At 39.4% G+C, this 20,120-nt stretch overlaps 1 protein-coding gene across 1 annotated transcript in view; it reads left to right on the top strand.

The window, feature by feature from the left end:
- Positions 1–20,120, top strand: part of PRKAR2B (protein kinase cAMP-dependent type II regulatory subunit beta) — a 74,638-nt gene that overhangs the window by 10,654 nt on the left and 43,864 nt on the right. The window contains exon 2 of the mRNA XM_079305142.1: positions 17,092–17,127. Coding sequence (XP_079161268.1) covers positions 17,092–17,127 — 36 coding nt within the window. The remainder of the gene's footprint in view (positions 1–17,091; positions 17,128–20,120) is intronic.

The raw sequence follows: 20,120 nt of genomic DNA, 5'->3' as shown, positions 1-20,120 counted from the left end.
AATGTCATACTTTCTTCAAGTCCATCCTTCAAATTATTTCATTAATCACAGACTCAGGGTTTGGGAGGTATAGGGAGCCTGGGGAGACTTGGGATCTTGGGAAATCCAATCAAAGAATAGCTTGAGCTTGTAAGAGAAAGCTGTGCTTTCCATGCAAATGTGTAGGTGTTTGTCCTCTTCTCTGACTCCCTAATAAAGCAGACCATTTATTGCCTCTTCTAGCTTGATGGTGACAGGACCAAGGTCCCTTTTTTTGGACCCATTCCTCAGGAGGGATCTGTCCCAACAAGCACTGCTAGAGACCCTGCTGGCATGGGCCCAAGCAGGGCATCATTCCTCTGCCATGGGGAAATTGAACCATTAAGCAGAGCTACTTTTGTTCTATTATGAGCCTGGAGTTTGCTGTGCTTGCTAAGAAGTGTTTAGCTTCTAAGAAAGCAGTTGTGATTTGTGGTTGTGGTCAGTATGTCTCACCTTTGACATCTATTGCAATGTCCTTTTCAGCGAGATTCTTTCTTTTATTTTTCTTAAAGTTTTGATGTTTAATTTGCTGAAGTTATTATACAGTTGCTTGTGAAAAAGTTGTAAAACTGACTACACAGCTCTGAACATACAAATTGGCACATGCCTTCTTTGTTTCTTTAAATCAGAGTGTGAATTTGTTCCAGCACTGGTTGGTTGGTATGGGTTCAGTTCAGCTGGGGTGAAAATGATCCAGCTTGATGGTCTGAAAGAGGCAGTGGGTTTATGGCACACAGTGTGTATTGTACCCTTGCAATGCTGAGTCTGATTCAGGAAGCAAAGGATTCCTCAAGGTGCACTACAGTGCTCAGGTGGAAGAAGAAGCTGTCTGGTTCAGAACCATTTAGTACTGATATTGAGAATGTCCAGTACTGATCAGCTGACAGGCCAAGACTGAGTTTATGTGACCTGTCCTTCATGGTGGGTACTAGTTTGCTATCAACTTCTATTTTTCACATATTACTAGAAACTTCTTTGCTTTGAGGCTTTTCTCATTGTTAAATTCAATTGAAAATTGTAGAGCAAGTTCACTTTTTTCTTTTGTTAAGGAATTTGTGTGTCACTTGCAAAATGAAACTGCCCTTGCTTGTTTCCAGTGTTTGAATGGCTTCTGCTGAAACCATTTAAAAATTGACAGGTGAGGTTTTCTGGAACCACACTCTTTTTTTCTAAATATCAAGAATAGAAATGTAATTGCTGTGACACTTGGAGCAATTATCTGACTGTGACTGATGCTCAGAAATTAACAGGAGCCTGGTTATTGCTGAAAATACTTAGGTGTATTACTTAGATATTTTATGTTTTGTTTTCATTTGGGAAATGTACAAAGGTTAGAATATAAACACATGTGCTGCTTTAAAAATGTAAAGGCAAGCCAATAAGATGCTCTTTTATTCTGGAATAGATGTCCACTTTTATTCCATAAACACTGCTTTATATTTACTTCTGGCTAGGAACTGACATTGTTTAACTTGTGCTCTGCATTCCAGGACAAAAACAGTTTATAGAGCTATAGAACTACTTTTATTTTCAGATGGAGCGAAGAATTTACCTTTCCTTTTAGCCAGAGCCTTTAATGCAGTATTTTAGGTATAATTTTTTCCCCCCTAAAACTGGCCTCATGCCTTTCTTGCACAAATTGTGTTTTAGAGACTGAACAGTTGCAATGTTTTCTGAGGATAACTTCTCCCAGTGTAGTTATTGTTTAACATGGAGTTCTGTGTTACTAGAATGAGGATCAGATGCATGTAACTGATTGTGCTTAAGGAAGTGGAAAGAAGATTGAAGTTTTTTAGTCTGTAGTTGGAAATTACACGAATTCCAGTGAGAATGTAAAATGAAACTTGGCACTGGGTACAAAACTGTCACCCTTTTCCTGTTTGTATCAAAAGAAATTTTAATCATAGTTCTCAGTTTTAAAAAAGTACTTTTGGTGATCAGTAGTTTTGATATCCAAGATAATATGTATTACTCTTATTTGACTGTTTTCTATTGGTCAGATCCAATATATTTTATGGAAGTGGTTTGATTTCTAAGTAACTTCTTGTTACTTGTCAAAAGCAAAAAGGAGAGCTTTGAACTGGAGGTGTGAAACAAATGAAAGAGGCATGTTTATCAGAATTACTGGCGTGTCTGTAAAACTGGATAGTGGTAATCTATAATACTTACAGAAATTTTCAGGTCATGATACAGGAATACCTACTGTGTCTATGAAACTATATGCTTTAGAAAATACATGCATGTCTTCAGTGGACTGGCATGATGAAAATCCTGTAGTCCATCAAATTAGTGATAAAAACATTTTTAAATTATTATATACTGTGCAGTATGGTAACTGATGATAACTTCCCATATCCTACCAGTCATAAGAGATACTTAAAAATTGTGGGAAAAAATTTATTTTAATACTCTATGGGTCTGGATAAAATCCACAAGACAATGGAATTTGGACTGAAGGTTAAGATTTGGTCTATTCTAATCTCATCCCTTGATAACTATCCTTTAAGGAAAAGAATGATCTACAAATTAAAAATAGGGCTCTGAGAGTTAAGAAAAATTAGGTTAAATCTTCATGTGTGTTACAGTCTTGCTGTGAGCCTTTGAGTAGTTTGCACTAGTGCCTGCAGCTTGGTGAAATGGAAAATTTACAATTCCCAACTTGCTGGGATCCTGTAACTGGATGTATTTGAAGGATTGTGAAGGGCTCATGTGTCATTGTTTGCCTACAATAATTGAAAAAATTTCCATTGTCTTAGAGTCCAGGGCCTAACTGATGCTAGAATTTGAGAAATTTTAATCTGATGCATCTTTTTATTTTGGCCAAATACAGAAAATTACTCAGGAACACCTGAGCAATCAGCAAATCCCTTGTAAGCAGAGGAGACCTCTATGGTTTGTTTAGGATGCAAAGACTGCCCTTAAAAGTGTAATAAACCTGAGATTGCATTACTTGATATTCCTAACTCACACTGTTATTTACCAAATTGTTTATACAAAAGGTGTTTGTGGCTGTTACTATGGGCTCCTGCCATGTAACTCTTACAGAATTCTACATTCAGCCATGTGCTCTTCAGGTCACCTTTAACATAAAGGTCGTGCATCAGCTCAGCCTATAAAACCTGAATAAATTTTTAGTCTCAAGTCACTGTCTTTCCTCAAAAAAAATAGCAGTCCATTTTTGTAACTTTATATTTTGTTTTTTTTTTTTAAGTCCACCATTAGGACAAAAAGTGTTCATCTGTTTTTTTCTTGCCAAAAATAATTTTAGTCTCCTCATCTTCTCTTGTAGTAAATTAATGTAGATGCTGGGAATATGAGTGAAAAGCAATACTTATCCTGGTGTATTAATTGAGTGTCCTTTAATTTCAGAAACTTCCTAAAACAATATGTGTGGGTTTGGGTTTTTTTTTCTTTTTTTGAGAAAGCAAGGAGGAAATGTTAGAAAATTCCAATTTAATTTACAAAAACGGATTGGTTTTTTTTTTTCTGCTAAAAGTTTAATGTAAAGCATGCATCTTCCAGTAAGTTGAAGAGGAAACTCTAGGCTATCTTTGTGGACACTTAAATATCCAGATCACTAGGCCAGTCTGCTTTTTAGCATGCTTGTTTGCACCTTGTCTTGGCTTCAGGAGAAGAATTTTTAGTGCTTGCCCTTGGGATATGGCATAGCCTGGAAAGTAGGACATTTTTTTTTTCAGAGGTGTGGGTTGCTAGTCTGCCATGTACCCAGTCAGGCAGGCTCATCCCTTAGGTTTTTGCTTTCCTTTTTAAATGTAGTCTGGACATTTTCTGTTTATCTGCTCTAAAAGAACTAGAATTTGTTGAAAGGCAGAGTAGGTTGGGGAAGACTGTCAGGACAAGTAGCACTTTGTCAGACATGGATTGAAGCCTTTCTGCCTTTTCCCAAAGCAGAGAGTCTGAGCAAGATTCCAGATGACCTGCATCTGCTCTGTATATTCCTGTTCAGTACCCAAACCTTGAATCATGTTCCCAGGTAGGTAAGTGTAAATAGACAATGTGAAAATGGATGTTGGACTTCTTAAATGGATCTACAGGGAAGGAGTCTTTGGCTCATGACCCATGACATTTGCTATGGCTGGTTTTAGCTGTATTTCAGGTAATGGTGTCATTAGCACATGTGATTTTGCTGTGGAATCTGAAGTGGAAGCATAGTAGGTTTTGTTTGGTTTCGGTTTGTTTTTTATTTGTTTCTTTTTAAAGCTCTCTGTTGGAAGACCATTATTTTATGCCAAGAATTATTTTGTTGCCTGATGACTAATCAGCCTGTTGGAGAGTTTTCCTATCAAGAGTCATGGAAAGTTGGACACTGGTAGGAATCTCACAGATAGTTACTGAAGGAAGTCAGGACAGTGTTCTCAAGCATCCCTAGCCAGGGAAAGAACAAAATGGGTGTGAAACTGACTGTGATGCCAAAGTTTACTTACAACAGATGCAACTTTTCAAGTGCTGCCTAAATTATTGAGCAAAATGGAGAAGTACTGAAAAATGCACTACTTGTCATTACTAGTCGTTTCTGAATGTGATACACAAGTAATGGAGCTGAAAGACATAATGGGATTTAGTTTTACATTGTGGAGTGCTTTTAATGCTACTGCAGTATCTAGAAATTATAGAAGGTAGATCTTTGTATCTGTACTTTGACTATCCCTTTTCTCAGGGAATGTTGTTCAGGTACTGCCAGTAATCTCTGTTTCACACTGGCACAACAGAAGGTACTGAAATAAATTGGTGTTTGCAGCTTCTTTTGCCACTCCTCAGCTCACTTGCATGTGCTGATGTGTTCAGGACAGAAAAGACATGTCCTATTAAGCTGTCCATAAGGTCTGTTCAGCTGTGGGATCTCTTTGACCTCTCCATTCTCTTGAAAAAATGAATTATTTGTCCTCAAAGATTCCATAATGGAAGCACAAGTAGGAAGCACTTTGAGAATGAAGACTAGATAACTAAAAGGGCTCAAATGGCAATATTTAGCATTATTATGCACAATTTACACCTTTGGGACACAGAAATCTCCTCACCAAATTGTGGTATAGTTTTTAGGACTCACTTAGGTATCACTGTCACCAGGGATTTTTTGGTGGATGTCTCTGTGCCCTTCCATGGCTCATACAGACATTCATTAAGGTCAACCTGAATCACACCTGGGCTCTCTATAATTAGGGCATCATCAGTGATCTTGTGGATGAGGATAGTGGTTCTGACTGTTGGAAAGGGTGGTATTGCTTGTATTATTCAAGCTGGATGTGTTTCTCACCTTCTCCCTGGATTCATGTTGTCCCACACGTGTGCAAGAGCAGACAAGAGCAGGCACTGCCGTGGTGTCCAGGGGCTGTGTTGGAGTGAGTGCTGCTGCCAGCACCAGCTGTGCTTCATTCACTCAGCCCTGAGAGCTGGAAAGGCCACATCACAAAAGGTGCTTTGGCCAGCAGCTTCACTGCAGTCCCCAAGAGCTGCTTCCAGTAATTTAGCACTGCACATATATGGGAAGGGAACAGGGAAATATTTTGGATTTTGTCTTTTCTCTCACCTCTCTTCTACCTTTGACTCAAACTCTCAGATCTCTACACTAGTTTTTTGTAGCCCAGGCTTTTATTGCTGGTGTTGCCCAGGTCTGTAGCCTAAGAGTACAGGCATTAACTGGAAACAGAAAACCAAAACCCAGAATTATCCCAAAGCTGTTGTCAGAAGCCAGTCAGACCTGAGCTTGGGGAAGGTGTCAGCCACCAAGTGACTTCAGTAGGTGTGTTCCTGGCTGGTGTGAGGATACTGGGACTTCATTTTGTTGTTATCTCACTAACTGGTTTTATTGGCTCCAGACATGGGACAGTTTGTCTAATGTGGGAGTTGTTTGTAGTTTAACCAGTGGGACATCTGAGTAGGAAATGGGTGGTAGGCTCTGCCTGTGGACTATTAGGTGTTTTGTTAGTCAGCATTCTGGGTTCAAGGAAGCACTATCCTGCCATCAGTATCACCCACAAGCTTCTTTATGTGGTAGGAGTGAGGACAGAATAATTCTTAAGATCTTCTCTTTTTGGCCATGGTTTTTCTAGGTAGATGCTTGTATTTATTTTGTTTGGTTAGGTTTTTAAAAATTCTCTTTTTCTGAAACAGCCATTCTTCCCATTATATTCAAACAATAACACTTGGGGTTTGGGCTTCTAAATTTTTTTTTCTTTACAGTTGCTTTCTGATGAGATACATCTCTCAGCTTGTCTCTAAAACCAACTGTGGAAAATTTGTTTTACCTCATTATCTGAAATCTAACAAAATTGTCTATTTTAGATCTGAGTAGCTGAGAATGAATTGTCCTGTATGCAAGAGAAACTCCCTTTAAATACATAATGTTCTAAAAATATGCAAATTTAAAAATATGCATTAAATCTAAAATCTTAGATTTCACCAGGAAGTGAAAAGGCAGGCAATGCAGATTGCAAATTATACATATTCATGTACTTCTTCATCAAGGTATTTTGTGCCACACATTTCTGCCAAGGCAGTCCTAGGAACCAAGCAGAGTCTTTGTATAAAATCTTTGCTTTGGAAAGTTTTAATGGTGCTTGCTCATGTAGGATTTGTTGTAATAACCTAATAGCAAAGTGACAAAAACATGAAAAATAGAAGGAAAACTTGAGTCTCAAAAGCTTTGAGGCTTTAGATTAAACATGGGTAGTATGAATGTGTATGGGAGAAAGCAGTTATGTTCACCATTGTCAAATGATATAAAATAGATAAGATAATTATAAACTCTGCAGAAAGGTGCACTCCTTCAGAGAAGAGTACTGACATCTTCTTCAGCCCACTTCCATCAGTGAAATTGCAATGTTATTCCTTTGTAATAAATATATCTTGCAGGTAGTGTCAAAAGGCAAAAGACATAGGCCAAAGTTTTGTAAAAAAACAAACCAATTGAACAAACCACCTCCCCTCCCCCCAAAAGGACCTAAAGCACTGTTATGTGATGGCTAAGGGAAGACACCAGGAGAACAAGTCATTCATCTAAAATGTTCAATACTCTAGTTTTCAGTTTGACAGAAATATTGTTTCAAAGACAGGTACAGATTTATTTTATTTTATGAGATGGTGAACCTGAAGCAGTTATGTCAATTTGATCATTTACAGGATCCCAGCTGATTTGGGCATTGCTGGTAGAGCTTTGGCAGAATGACCAGTTTTTCATGTGTTCTGATAGGGAACATGCATACATTAGTATATATGCTCCAGGCAGCAAAATTAGAAAGCAAAAAAGAACATGAGATGGATCTAAATGCCTATGCAGCAGTTTTAGAAAGCAAATAACCACAATATTTTTAAAATAGCTTGTGGAATTTCAAGTGAAAGGAAGCCATTTAGAGTTTTAGAGAGTTTTGTGTCAGATTGTTTGGTAGCAATTGTAAGCTATGCTCTGGCTATAGCAGAATATCCCTTGGAGATGGTAAGAAATTAACAAAGAAGGATGTTACTGCAAATGATACTGAGTGTAGTGATCATGTTAAAAAAAAAACTTAACAAACAAAAAAACCCCAACCCACTCTGCTAGGGCAGAAATGGGCAGCAAATTGTGCAAAACAGAATCTGTAGGTGGTGACCAGCTGAAGCAGGGCTGCAGGTCCTGGGTCTGTGGAAGGATTGGGTCTTTGTAGCCCAGGACATGGCCTAGGAAGGCTGAACTCCCTCATACATTTATTCCATTAGTATTTTTAGGCTCAGTTTTCCTATTAAGGGTGTTGTCTCTGGTGGGTAGAATTCTTCTTTCATACACACCACTTTGCATTATATATCCTGAGTAATCTGGGGTTGAGGACAGCACGTGCTCCAAACCAGGATTTCCAGACATCTTCAGCTTGTACATAGAGAAATTCTAACACAAATTAACCTTTTTACCCTGTGGTATTAAAGAAAATTAGAAATATTGCTCTAAATTATATATTTTTTCCTGTTATCTAGATCACTGATTACTTTTAATCAGATAATGACCAAGTCACAAGCAATAACCAGGATGAATTTCTAAGGGCAAATATGCTAAGTAACAGGATGCATATTTAAGACAAAAAACCTCATAAATATCTTCCCTTTGTTCTTTAATATGGGACATTAATCAGAAAGAACAGATGTAAAAATTAAAAAAAAAACAACAAAAAACCACCTAAAATCGTAATCAAGCTCTTGGATGGGAAAAGATCAGCATTTGATTCCTGATAATGAGCTGTGACAGCCCATTTCACTGTGTTGGTCATTGGTATAACCTATCAGTCAGGCATTTAAGATTTTTATTTTCAGTGTTTGTACAGCATCAATTATTCATAAGAGCTGAAATCTCTTTAACTGATATAAGTAGGAGAGACTTATTTACATCAGTTTCAAGGTTCTGACAGGTTAAATAAACAGCTTGCAGAGTAACTGCAGCCAGAGTTGGTTTCAGTGGGGACCCTTCCCTGTGCATGGGGGATGAACAGGAGCAGGCAGAGACCTGCACACGCTGCAGGACTGTGATCTCTGTCCTGGGATGGCTGCTGTGACAGCAGGGTTGGAATGGAAGGACAGGCAGGAGAGAGGAGGGGAGGTGTCACCCTCTGTGCCAGTGACAGCTGGAGTGCACAGAGCAAAGTCTGGGGGAAGAGGAGCAGCCAGAGCCTGGGTCAGGATTAAAGGGAGGCAGGAGAGGTGACATTGTGGGGGGTCTGCACAGCTGCCAGGCCAGGAGCACAGGGCTCCTCTGTGGGTGTTCTCACATTCAGCAGTCCTGGTGCTCATGGGGGGCTCCAGCCACCCCAGTATCTGTTGGAAGGACAACACAACAGAGCAGAAACAATCCAGGAGATCCCTGGAATGCATTGATTAACCCCTCCAAGAGACAGGGCAGCCTGCAAGGAGAGGTTCTTTGCTGGACCTTGTTCTCACCCACAGTAGGATCTGGTGGGGAATGTGAATCTCCAGGGCAGCCTGGGCTGCAGTGACCATGGAGTGGAGGAGTTTGAGACCCTCAGGGTGGTGATTAGGGTGCACAGCAAGATCAATACCCTGGGCTTCAACAGAGCAGATTTTGGCCTAATCAGGGATCTGCTCTATACAGTGCCATGGGAGAAGGTCCTGGAGGGAAGAGAAGCCTGATTAATATTCAAGAATTATCTCCTCCAAGCTGAGGAGTGATGCATCCTAGCAAAGAGGAAATTGGGTAAAAATGCTAGGAGGTGTCTATGGATGTAGAAAGAGCTTCTGGACAAACTCAGACACAAAAAAAGAAGCCTATAGCAGGTGGAAGCAAGGACAGGTAACCTGAAAAGAATACAGAGAGATTGTGTGAGCAGCCAGGAGTCAAGTTAGGAAAGCTAAAGCTCTGAAAGAATTAATTCTGGTTAGGGATGTCAAGGGCAGCAAGGAAAGCTTCTACAGATATGTTTACAATAAAACAAAGAGCAGGGAAAATGGGAGTCTTCTGCAGAAGGAAATGGGAGGCTTGATTGTCAGTATGTGAAGAAGGACAAGATACATAATATATTTACTTCAATCTTTGCTGGCAAATGCTCCAGCCACAGCACCCAAGCTGCAGAAGACTTCAAGTCCCAGAAGGGACTGGGAGAATGAAGAACCACTTACTGTAGGAGGCCAGGTTCAATACACTCTGAGGAACCTGAATGTGCACAAGTTAGTGGATGAGATGCATCCATGGACTCCAAGGAAGTGGCTGGGCCACTATCCATCACATTTGAGAAGCCAGGGCAGTTAAGTTTCCACTGTCTGGAAAAGGAAGAACATAAGCCCTTTTTCTAAAAATGGAAGATAGAAGGAAGATCTGGGGAGCTACAGGCTAGTCAGCTGCACCTCAGTGCCTGGCAAAATCGTGGAGCAGATCCTCCTGCAACTGTGCAAAGGAACAAGGAAGGTAAGGAGATGATTGGTGACAGCCACATGGCTTCACTAAGGGCAAATCATTCCTGACAAACTTGGTTCCCTTCTACAACTGGGTTATGGCATGGTGGATATGGAAAGAGCAGCTGATGTCATCTGCCTTGGTTTGTACAAAGCATTTGACACTGTCCCATGCAATATCCTGGTCTTTAAACTAGAGGGCCATGAATTTGCCAGCCGTGGCTCAGGAACTGGCTGGCTGGATGCACCCAGAGCTGTGGCAGCAGCTGGGGGTCCCAGAGCAGAGCAGGGGGGCTGGGGCTGCTCCTCCCTGGCTCAGGGACAGCCCCGAGCTGTGTGGGGCTGCACTCTGCAGGGAGGGAGCCACAGCAGCCTGGGCACAGCTGCTCTGGGAGACACAACCTCCTGAAGCTCAGCACAGCTGGGGACAGGGTGCTGCTCTGAGAAACACAGCCTCAAGGCCAGCTGGAGCACAAATATGGCTGGGGGAAGAAAGGATTGAGAGGAGAACTGAGGAGAAAGACTTGGGATTGTTGGTGGATGAGAAACTCAACGTGACCCTACTTTATGTGCTAGCAGCCCAAAAAGCTAACTGGATTTTAGGACTACAACCTCATGTAGATTTTATTTTGCATATTTAAAAAATGGGGATAGCAAGATATTCTGGTTACTGTATATTTTAATCCTTTTATAGATGTATTGATGTCTGCAAAGACAGCAATAATTATGTATGTATTTATTTTGGTACAGATGGTTTTAAAATCTATAGACATTATTTTTAATTAAAAAATAAATAAATTTTAGGGCATACCATTAGATGAAGCAATGTTTTTCATACCAACATCTACTTTTCTTGCAACAGCCAAATTATTCTCCCTCTCTTTTTCTCTCAGTAGCACATAAATTCTACCACTATGGTGTTGTTTCTCCCTCATCTTTGGCTTCTAAGTCAGTCCACAGGATTCACTGTGTTGCCTTCATGCCTCACTGCCTGCACTCTGCTCTGTTGGTGAATGCATGTGCCCATGTGCACTCTGTCTCCTTGGCTATAGAGCAGCCTCAGCTCCTTAGGGAGCCCTTTCTTCCTCCGTGTGCTCACAATACCTTCCAGGATTACACTTTCTGTGGATGGAGCCTGATCCCTCTGTGTGCAGATCCTACCCTTTTAGGAACTGTGGGTATTCTTCACCGAGGTTAATCAGTTTTGGACTGGGCTTCAGATATTCTTGAGATGTTAAGATTTGTTTATTGGGAAACTTGGTGGCAGTGTTGCTGTCTAACCTGTCATGTTCTTTGTCGGGCTGGTACATACAGGAAGCTCCTGTGGCTGTCATTTACCTTTTCTCTTTGTGAAAAGGCCAAGCCTATGTGCTGCTGGTCTTCAATTCTATTTTGAATAAAAAGATTCATCTTCTGAGACTGGTGTATTTGGTAAGGGAAATAATAAAACACACCTCATATTTCATCACTAAAATATTATCATTCCTGTTAATTTTCTAGAAATTGAAATATAAGTATTTTGAAAGTTATGCTCTAACTACTGTATTGCCCAGGCTGTTTGCTTGTCTTCCAAAAAACAGCTGTGTATTTGCTGTGCTCATCCCTTTTTCTCATTCCTCACACTTGTCATAGCCTTTCAAAGAGAAAAGACAAGAACTATTCTCCATAGACCTGACAATTCCCTTCTTTGTCAGAGTCATTCCTTCAAACTGTCAATGAGTTTGTCATACTTTCCTTGAGGTTTTGTGAGGTCTTAACAGTGTGAATATGCATTAACATAACTCTATTATCTTGTGTTGGTCTCAGCCTCTGAAAAAGTCATTCTACCTGGATTAATCCTGAACTAAAGTAAAAGTTTCCTGTGATAGAGGGAAATTAGAGAGGCTCCAAATTACTGTTATTATCTGTGGTGTCCCAGCCTATCATTGTAATGGGTAATTAACTCTATTTCCTCCATTTGGGACATAAAAACATGGATCTCACTAAAGTACATATTTTAGAGAGACATTAATTCAGATTTGATTTTGCTCTTGTTCTGCTTAGGTCATTCTAATTAATAATCTGTTTGTGAAAGAAGAAAAGTGAATATTACTTAGAGTAATACAGGAATATGATTGCAATAAGCATAATTCAAAATTTTTTGAAAGTTGAGATCTTGAGAAATAGGTAAGCTTGGAACTAAAAAGGTGGAACATATACTGCCCATGATCCTCATCAGTGAAAATTTAGCCTGGGATTTTGAGATATATGATGAAAAGACCATAGGTAAATCAGGAATAACTCTACTGAGAGCACTAGAGTTAAATGGAATAAAATGAGACAGTGTGTTGAGAGTAGGTTCTCAGTCTATTGTTCAAATTTGGACTAGGTTTGACCCACTAACCTCAGTGAGGTCATTGAGAGTTTTAACTGAGTTTTGCCCTCAACAGGACAGAAAAAAAAAATGTATGATTTGGATATGATATTTGCTTCCTAAGCTCACCTGGGGCATTTGCACTTTCCACACAAGGAAGACACAGTGTAGTGTGGATGTTTCTCTTTGGCTATCCATTAAGCTACATAAGCAGAATTTCTGCTTGGAAAATAAGGATGGATTTTGGGAGGCTGTGGGCTGCTAAATTGGAAGGTTTTAAACATATATTAGCTTAATTTAAATTTTGAGGGGTTTTTGATTTATTTGTTATTTTTAAAGGAGATTTAGTCCTTTTAGAAGAAATTGCAGTGGCTAATTGAAAGCAAGGCTTGTGAAAAGTGTTTTAATTTTTACTAACACTGAAGATTGATCACTAATCCCCTGCCAGCCCTTGTCACTTGTGTGTTTTTCTCTAAAGGAGCATTGTCTTGAGTTGCTGTAAGTGTGTCAGGAGGGTGAGCAGTCTCCTGTTGGCCTCTGTCCCCCAGAGCAGCAGCAGGGAGTGGGGTGTGCTCACCCTGGGGTTCCATGCACTCTGCAGCACACCTAGGCATGTGTCTGCTGTGCTTTGCAGACCTGCAGGGAGCACCAGTTTACAGAGCTGGTTGTCAGAATGTCCTGAATCCCAGCCTTGCAGTCCCTGAGTTCTTAGGAAGGCTGCATGTCTGATGTCTGTGATGTGCTTAGCTTCTTATTCCAGGTGACATTAATGGCACAGGAAACTCTGGCAGCTTCTGAAGCAAAAACATTTAAATTGTGAGTTTGCAAAAAGAGACAGCTCAGGCTATCAGAACAGGTTAACCATCTACAGGATGCCCAGGCAGGGATCCTTTCTTGGCATTATCATCTTAGTCTTGCTGCTCTACAAACCACCCCACAGACTCCCATTTCCTCCTCTGCTTACAAAGTTATGCTACTCTTGATTATTTTCCAATTATTTATATTTAATATATGCTTGATCTGTATTGCCAAAATATTTTAGAAGCTGTACTTCCATACAGTTCTCTGAGCAAGGATTTTCAAACATGAATTTCAGTTGCTAACAAGTGACAAATTGTGGAATTCTCTCTTATGTAGTGCTAAGAATCAAAGTACTGAAATATGTCATGTCAGTTTTTGCACTTTCAAATGGTAATTTAATCAAAAGTTCATCAGGATACATGCCTCTGTATTGTCTCTATTGCACACCCACCCCACCCCCTGTGACATTTGTAATAGATTTTGGTTGAAACAAAGTAGAACATGAAGTTATATTCAATATTGGAGTGATACAGTGCTTTTAAACAAGACTGCACAGCTGTACATTATTTGTTGTGATGCAATTTGTTGTGATACTAAAAAAATATTAAATGTCACTGGACATGTTCTGAATTTATCTGTATGTTGTTTATGCCTTTAAGTGGGAAAAATCCTTGACTTTTGCAATGGTGAGGTTTTGCAATCCATGAGTTTTGTTCCTTCTGTATTTTACACAGGTTAGTGGGAATGTGTGGCACTCTTATTGTGATTTTTTTTTTCCAGCAAGTTGCTTGAATTGAATCATTTTCAGCAACCAGCCCTCGGCACAATGTCACTATAACCTGTAAGATTAAGTATTTTTTTGCTGTAGAGTTAACTTGAATGGCCACCTGGGTATTGCCTCACGCCCATTCCCTTCCCATGTTTATCCTGCTGGAAAACTGGAGCTGTTGAACTGGTGTGTGTCTGCAGTGCTGCATCTGAATGTTCCTGGGGATGGGCAGCCCTGCCAGAGGCTGCCTGGGTTTCACACTGTGGGAGCAGCCCCTGGCAGCCTGCAGAGCTCAGAGCAGCTGCAGGCAGGCACTGAACCTGCTCCAGGCACGGCTGACAGGAGAGAGGGGAGCAGTGCTGGGAAGCAGCTGAAGCAGCAGCAGGCTGGGAATCACAATAATCACAATGCCTAAGCACCACTCCTACCTGTGTGCAGCTTGGGGCTTGAACCTGTGAGTTCATTGTACAGGTTACAAATTGTGTTAGGTATAGAGTACAAGTACGATATTCCTGTGTCCTGTGAGGGGATTTCAAAGCTGTTCTCATTATTCAATTGTCTCTTGGCATCCCCTGTCTCTCTGGGTACCACTTCCACTGGAGCTGTGTGAATCAGGACAGTTATCTCAGTTCAAACCTAAGAGTCAGCCTAACTCAGATCTCAGGAAGGATGGTGGCTAAAAACAGATATCCAGGGAAGGTGGCAATCACAGAATAAGTAGTTCTTCTTCCCTGGGAATATCTCTGCTGCTCTTGATGCTGTGTGGCTCCAGGAGGAACATTTAATATCCCTCATTGAATATTTCTATTGATTTGTCCATTTGTTTTTGAGCCAAGACTTTCCTCTCCTGGCATGTTTGAAAGATAATTTAGTATTTGTTTTATGCCTCAGGCAAAGTGCATCTTGGACTTTCTTTTGCCCATCTTACTGTATTTATCCTGCCAGACATTGTAATGACCTGGTTGACCACTCATCTACTTTGTAGTGAGAACACCTAAACAGCTAAATTCCTGTAGGGCTGATTATTGTCTGGGACCTTCTTGTATGCTAATGCTTCCACCTTCCTGGACAGCAGAAGTATATTGTGATTTGCTGTCAGAAAAATAGAGAGTATTTCAACTTGCTTCATAACAAAGAACTGTGGGTTCTGCTTTTAAATCTCCCAGTAACACATTTGGATGACCTCCATGAAATCCCAGTCTGGGCAGGAAGGCTTTGTCTGGTTGCTGCTGAAACCCTGATTATTCACATAAGCTCAAAAATAATTACTGATCAAGATTCTGACATTCTTGCTACTTTTTTTTCTAACAGTAAATAATTTGTAAAATCTGCTGCACAATAATCTAAACCTCTTGTAGCCAAATAAAAGAGTGAATTTAGAATTATGTAGCTGAAAAATAACTTTTTTCTTTGACAATCCCAGTAACTTATTTCAAATTATGTTCGTTTTGTGCTACATGTTCCATTTTTTCCTTTTTTAAATGTGCTGAGGTAGCTGTGTATAGAAGTTAAATTTTCATATCTACAGATTATATACAGAATTGACAGCCAACCCCCCCCCCCCCCAAAGGGTTTGGGAAAGCGTCTGAATGGGAGCAAAATATTATTTTATGCTTTCCTGTTAGGAATATGTCAGATTCCATTTTTTTTTTTCTTCATATGAGCACATCTGCTGAGACCTGCTGCAAATTTACTTGCTTGAGGAAACAACTCAGCCATCAGATGGTGACAGTCATGACTGATGTCCTGAAATGTCCTGAAATTTGGCCCATAACAGTAGTGACAAAATAAACAGTTTTGAGGAATGAGACAGCCCCCATGTTACAAAACAGCAGTTGCATAAAATACGCTGTTTTGATAAAAATGTGTCTACATTTTTTGTGTATTTATTTGAAGAAAATTTTTTTGGGGGAATTAGAATTCATATTTCAAAATAACTTTGCTGGTTATTTTACTTTTGTGCTCATCTATATATATGTTGGGGGTTTGTAACAGCTTATTGACCAGAGGTTTCCTTCCTCATGACTAGCAGTCCAAACCTCTGTAGCTGGGTTTCCCAGTGCATTTTTTTGCCACTTGGACCTGTCACTCCTGTATGTGCTTGCACAAACCATCTGTGACTGTGGTTCAGAAATTGTAGCTTTGCTCTGGTTTTTAGTCCCCAAAAGAACAAGAAGTCAGTTTGCATCTCAGGCTGTTGTTACTGTCTATTCTGTTTTCTTGGCAATTCTTTTCTCTTGGCTTAGGTGTTCAAGACATGATGCATAACTCCCATGTAAAATTTAGTGGGATAAAATTAAAAAGGTTAATATTTTTCATTTTTCAGTTCTGTGTAAACATGAAGAGCAGATTTTAAGGTTGAATATTAATAAGCACTGTAAGGGCATACATTTTTAATGTGGCTGCTGCCCACTTTTGAAATTAGGTCATTCAGATTTTCTTCTTGCTGTTTATTCCAGCAGTTAATACATCACATGAAAGTAGAGTTCAAGACCAGTGGTTTTTACTAATTAGAAGGCTGAAGATTGTATTTGGAAGGCAAAACATAAAGCTGTTTATCTATTTTATCTCTAGTAACTCTTGAAGAAGCTGGTAAACCTAGAAATAGAGGCAAAGCCATGTGTTTTAAGTTGTATTTTGCAGTCTCTCCCAGTTGGAAACAAGACAGGAGTCTGATTACAAATGTTTGCAGCATGCAGTTGGAGATGTGCCAGGATGGCACTATAAAACATTTGCACTGGGGTTTTGGTGGGGGCTGGCATTGTTATTGACTTACCCAAGGAGTTTTAAAGGTTAGTCCAAGCAAAAGTTGATCTTTTAATGTGATTACAAATTAGTCTTTTTCTTTATAGGAGTATCTTCAGTGCCAGATTTTCAATAGGTATATTTTGTAAAAATGAAGTAATTTTTTAATATACTTTTTAAATCCCTGATTGCATTATTGTTTGCAAGATGCCAATTTCTGTGCACTCAATAAATAATGGAGATGCAGATCTAAATGTTTCACATACAGTCATGAACAGCAGTAAGCAACTCTTATAAAGCTGAAAATGTTCTGGAAAGCTCTTTAGTTACTATGTACTATCTCCTGCAAAGCTACTTAAAAGTTAAAGTGTATATGAATGGGTTCCTATAAAGATACAAAAATAATGCTTGTCTGGTGTTTGTATTGTCACACTTCAAATGAAGTATAAAACTGTTATGCTTAAAGCAAGTTAAACTGCTACAAAAATAATCAAAATGTTGTCTTTTCTTTCAGCTCCAGCAGTAAACAGATTCACCAGACGAGCATCAGGTAAGCTAAATGAAGTTACATTTGTCTACATAATAGCTGAAATGTTATTGCTGACAGTGACTGTCTTGTAAAATTTAATATGACATTAGTTTGAGTTATTTAAGGATTGGGCTAACCTGTAATTTGTTACCTGCTTTACTGAAAAATGTGGCCAAGGTTTCAGGTCATGGAACTTGCATGCACCCTTCTTGTTGCTGTGGAATTTATTAAAAAACTAAACATCCTCCCTTCCCCCCTTTTAAAAAAATAATTTCAATTCTAGCACACCTGAAGGTTGAAAGCAAGAACTGAATGTTATCTGCATGTAAGCAGGGTTACCTTGCTTACTTCACAGGCAACCTGAAACTGCAATTTTGTGATCAGCTATGCATGAGGAAATGCACAACTGTGTTGGAGCTTTCCAAGCCCAGGCTGGTTTGTGTGCATGGTGTGATGCTGTGCAGTGCAGAGCTGGCAGATGGGGTCTGGAAGCACCATTTCCATGGTGCTGTGTTCTTGTGTTGGGTGTGCACCTGCCTTACCTAGTGCTGGTTTGTGTATTCTTCAACTTGGTTCTTGCTGGCTCAGAGGACTCCTTATTTATATTACATGCAACAGATCCCTCCAAATTATGTATCAAGAGTTAATATTCTTGGCCTTCCCTTGTTATCTGCTGTGTCATGTCCTTTAGGCTTGATTTTTGAAGTTTTTTTTCTTCTGAATTGTGGGGCCCAGAATTTGAATCTTATTTGTTTGAAGTACTAAGAATATGAAAATGTGGCATTAAAATCACCATGCAATGTAATAAGACTCATGGCTGACTGATAAGAGTCAGGAGAGCAGGAAATGTGAGCTCTTCCTGGTCATTTCATTATGCCATGTTTAACATCCAAGTATAAAATGCTCTTTGTTTTCAACTTCAGGTCATTTTCAATAAATCTACTTCATATGCAGTAAGTCTGTCCAGACTTCTAGTTAAAACCTCAGTCAGGCAGTCCCTTGTCAATGTAAAAAGCCTGGTGAAAATCCTCAGGATTACTGAAGAACTGTAGAGAAAAAAGGAGGTTTGCAGGATTGGTGCACAGCTTATATAGAATCACAAATGGTTTGGGTTGGGAAACCTTAAAGACCACCCAGTTCCAGCCCCCTGCCAGGGGCAGGGACACCCCCCAGGGTCCCAGGATGCTCAGAGCCCTGTCCAGCCTGGCCTTGGATACTTCCAGGGATCCAGGGGCATCCACAGCTGGTCTGGGCAACCTGTGACAGTGCCTGACCACCTGCACATATGTAGCTCAAAGTAAGAAAAAGTAATTAATTCCAATTATTCTAATGCTTTAATGATAATACTTCATGATGTACTGTAGCTTGAAAGGAATGATTTGTTACCTAGTGCTCAGAAACAGTGAGCAGGGCTCTGTGCAAATCACATTTCATGTTTTGAGGAGAGTTCTGCTGTGGCTGATTGATAGCTGACATTAATGAATGCCATCCTTCTAGCAGATGTGTGATAAGCTTTTGCATTCAGAGAGTTTGACTGTTTGAAAAGCTAACACTTGCACACAAAAAGCTCCCAACCAGTTATTCTTAATGTTTCTTTAATATTAAATTAATATTTACTTTTAAAAGAAAACTAAAAACATCTTGTAAGTCTGAAATTTTTGTACAATTATTGGGGAAATAATTTTTGTGGGGAATTAATATTTCATGTATTTTGGCCTTGTTGTGGAGAGATAAAATAGTTATCTTATCCAGAATAATGAGTCAGGTGGTGTAGTAAATCAGATGTAAATCATGTGAATACATTTCAAGCTAGAACAAAATAATGCTGCAGCCCACTATGTGTACTATTTTATTAAGTTAGTGATGGCTTTAATAGTTAAAATAACTATTTTTCAAACAAGAAAGCATGTGAAAGGTGTTCTTACTTTTCTTCTTAAATGATAGGTGACTGTTGGAAAAGTACATTTAAGAAATTTGATAAAATATAAAATTGAAGATATAAATCAGACTATACCTATAAGATAAACATGTCACAGGGATGTTTGCAGTCCTAACCATATTTTAAAATTGAACAGTTGTCTGTAATCAAGATGCCTTGCAAGGGGAAAAGCTAGATAGTAGCTGTTGAGTTTGGGTTTTTTTCTTTTGCTTGGTAGCTTTACTGCCTTTTGTAGTCAAAGCTGATTCTCATGTTTAGGAAATGCCACATGTATTATGTAGACAGACCAAACGAAATGTAGGGGTTATTTCCTCCAATAGGAGTTTCTCTTAATTTTAGACTGTTTGGCTAAGAGTTATTTAAAAATTTGAGATGTGCAATGACGTTGATTCATGAGTGCTTTTGAAGATTTTCTTCTGGTGAATATTTCTGCACACTAGTGGTGAATATTCAGAGGGTTGGCTGTTAAATGTGGTTTCATGTTGCATCTGATAACGATAGTGCAGACTGATTCTGGGAGAGGGAGACGTGAGGGTCCCTTTTTGTCATGACTCTGCCCATAGGTTCTCTGTACTTCTCTTGCACAGACCTAGGAGTTCTGCTGCCTGAGGGTGGATTGATTTAAATGAAACAGAAAAACATGAGGTTCTGGTGCATTGATTTGCATTGGGTTTCCAACATTTCCTCACAGAGAACAATAATTCTCTACAATGGTATTTTGATGTTTCTTTGGGCAATGCCTAGTATTTTACTTGGCTGCATGAGGTATAGTTATTTTTCCTAACTGAGCTAGAAATTAGGCACCCAGAGTTTAATTGTTGAAGCACCTACTGATAATAATACAGTACTGCATTTATTATTTAACAGCTGTTCCGTTAACATGCTGGGAATGTATTAATGAACTGTCATTGGTATGTGGAGGAAAAAGGCAGAAGTAAGCTAGGATAAATTAGCTGTTCTGTAATTCCAGTTCTTAAAATTGAGCTACCTAATTATGTATCTCTGATGTGTGTTTATTCCTATGTATGTGTATATATGCAATGTGTCTCTATGCATAAAATACACTTAGAGAGTT

This window comes from Erithacus rubecula (assembly GCF_903797595.1).
Source record: "Erithacus rubecula genome assembly, chromosome: 4".
In the NCBI taxonomy this organism is placed as follows: Eukaryota; Metazoa; Chordata; class Aves; order Passeriformes; family Muscicapidae; genus Erithacus; species Erithacus rubecula.
This window is presented reverse-complemented; position numbering and strand designations above follow the sequence as displayed.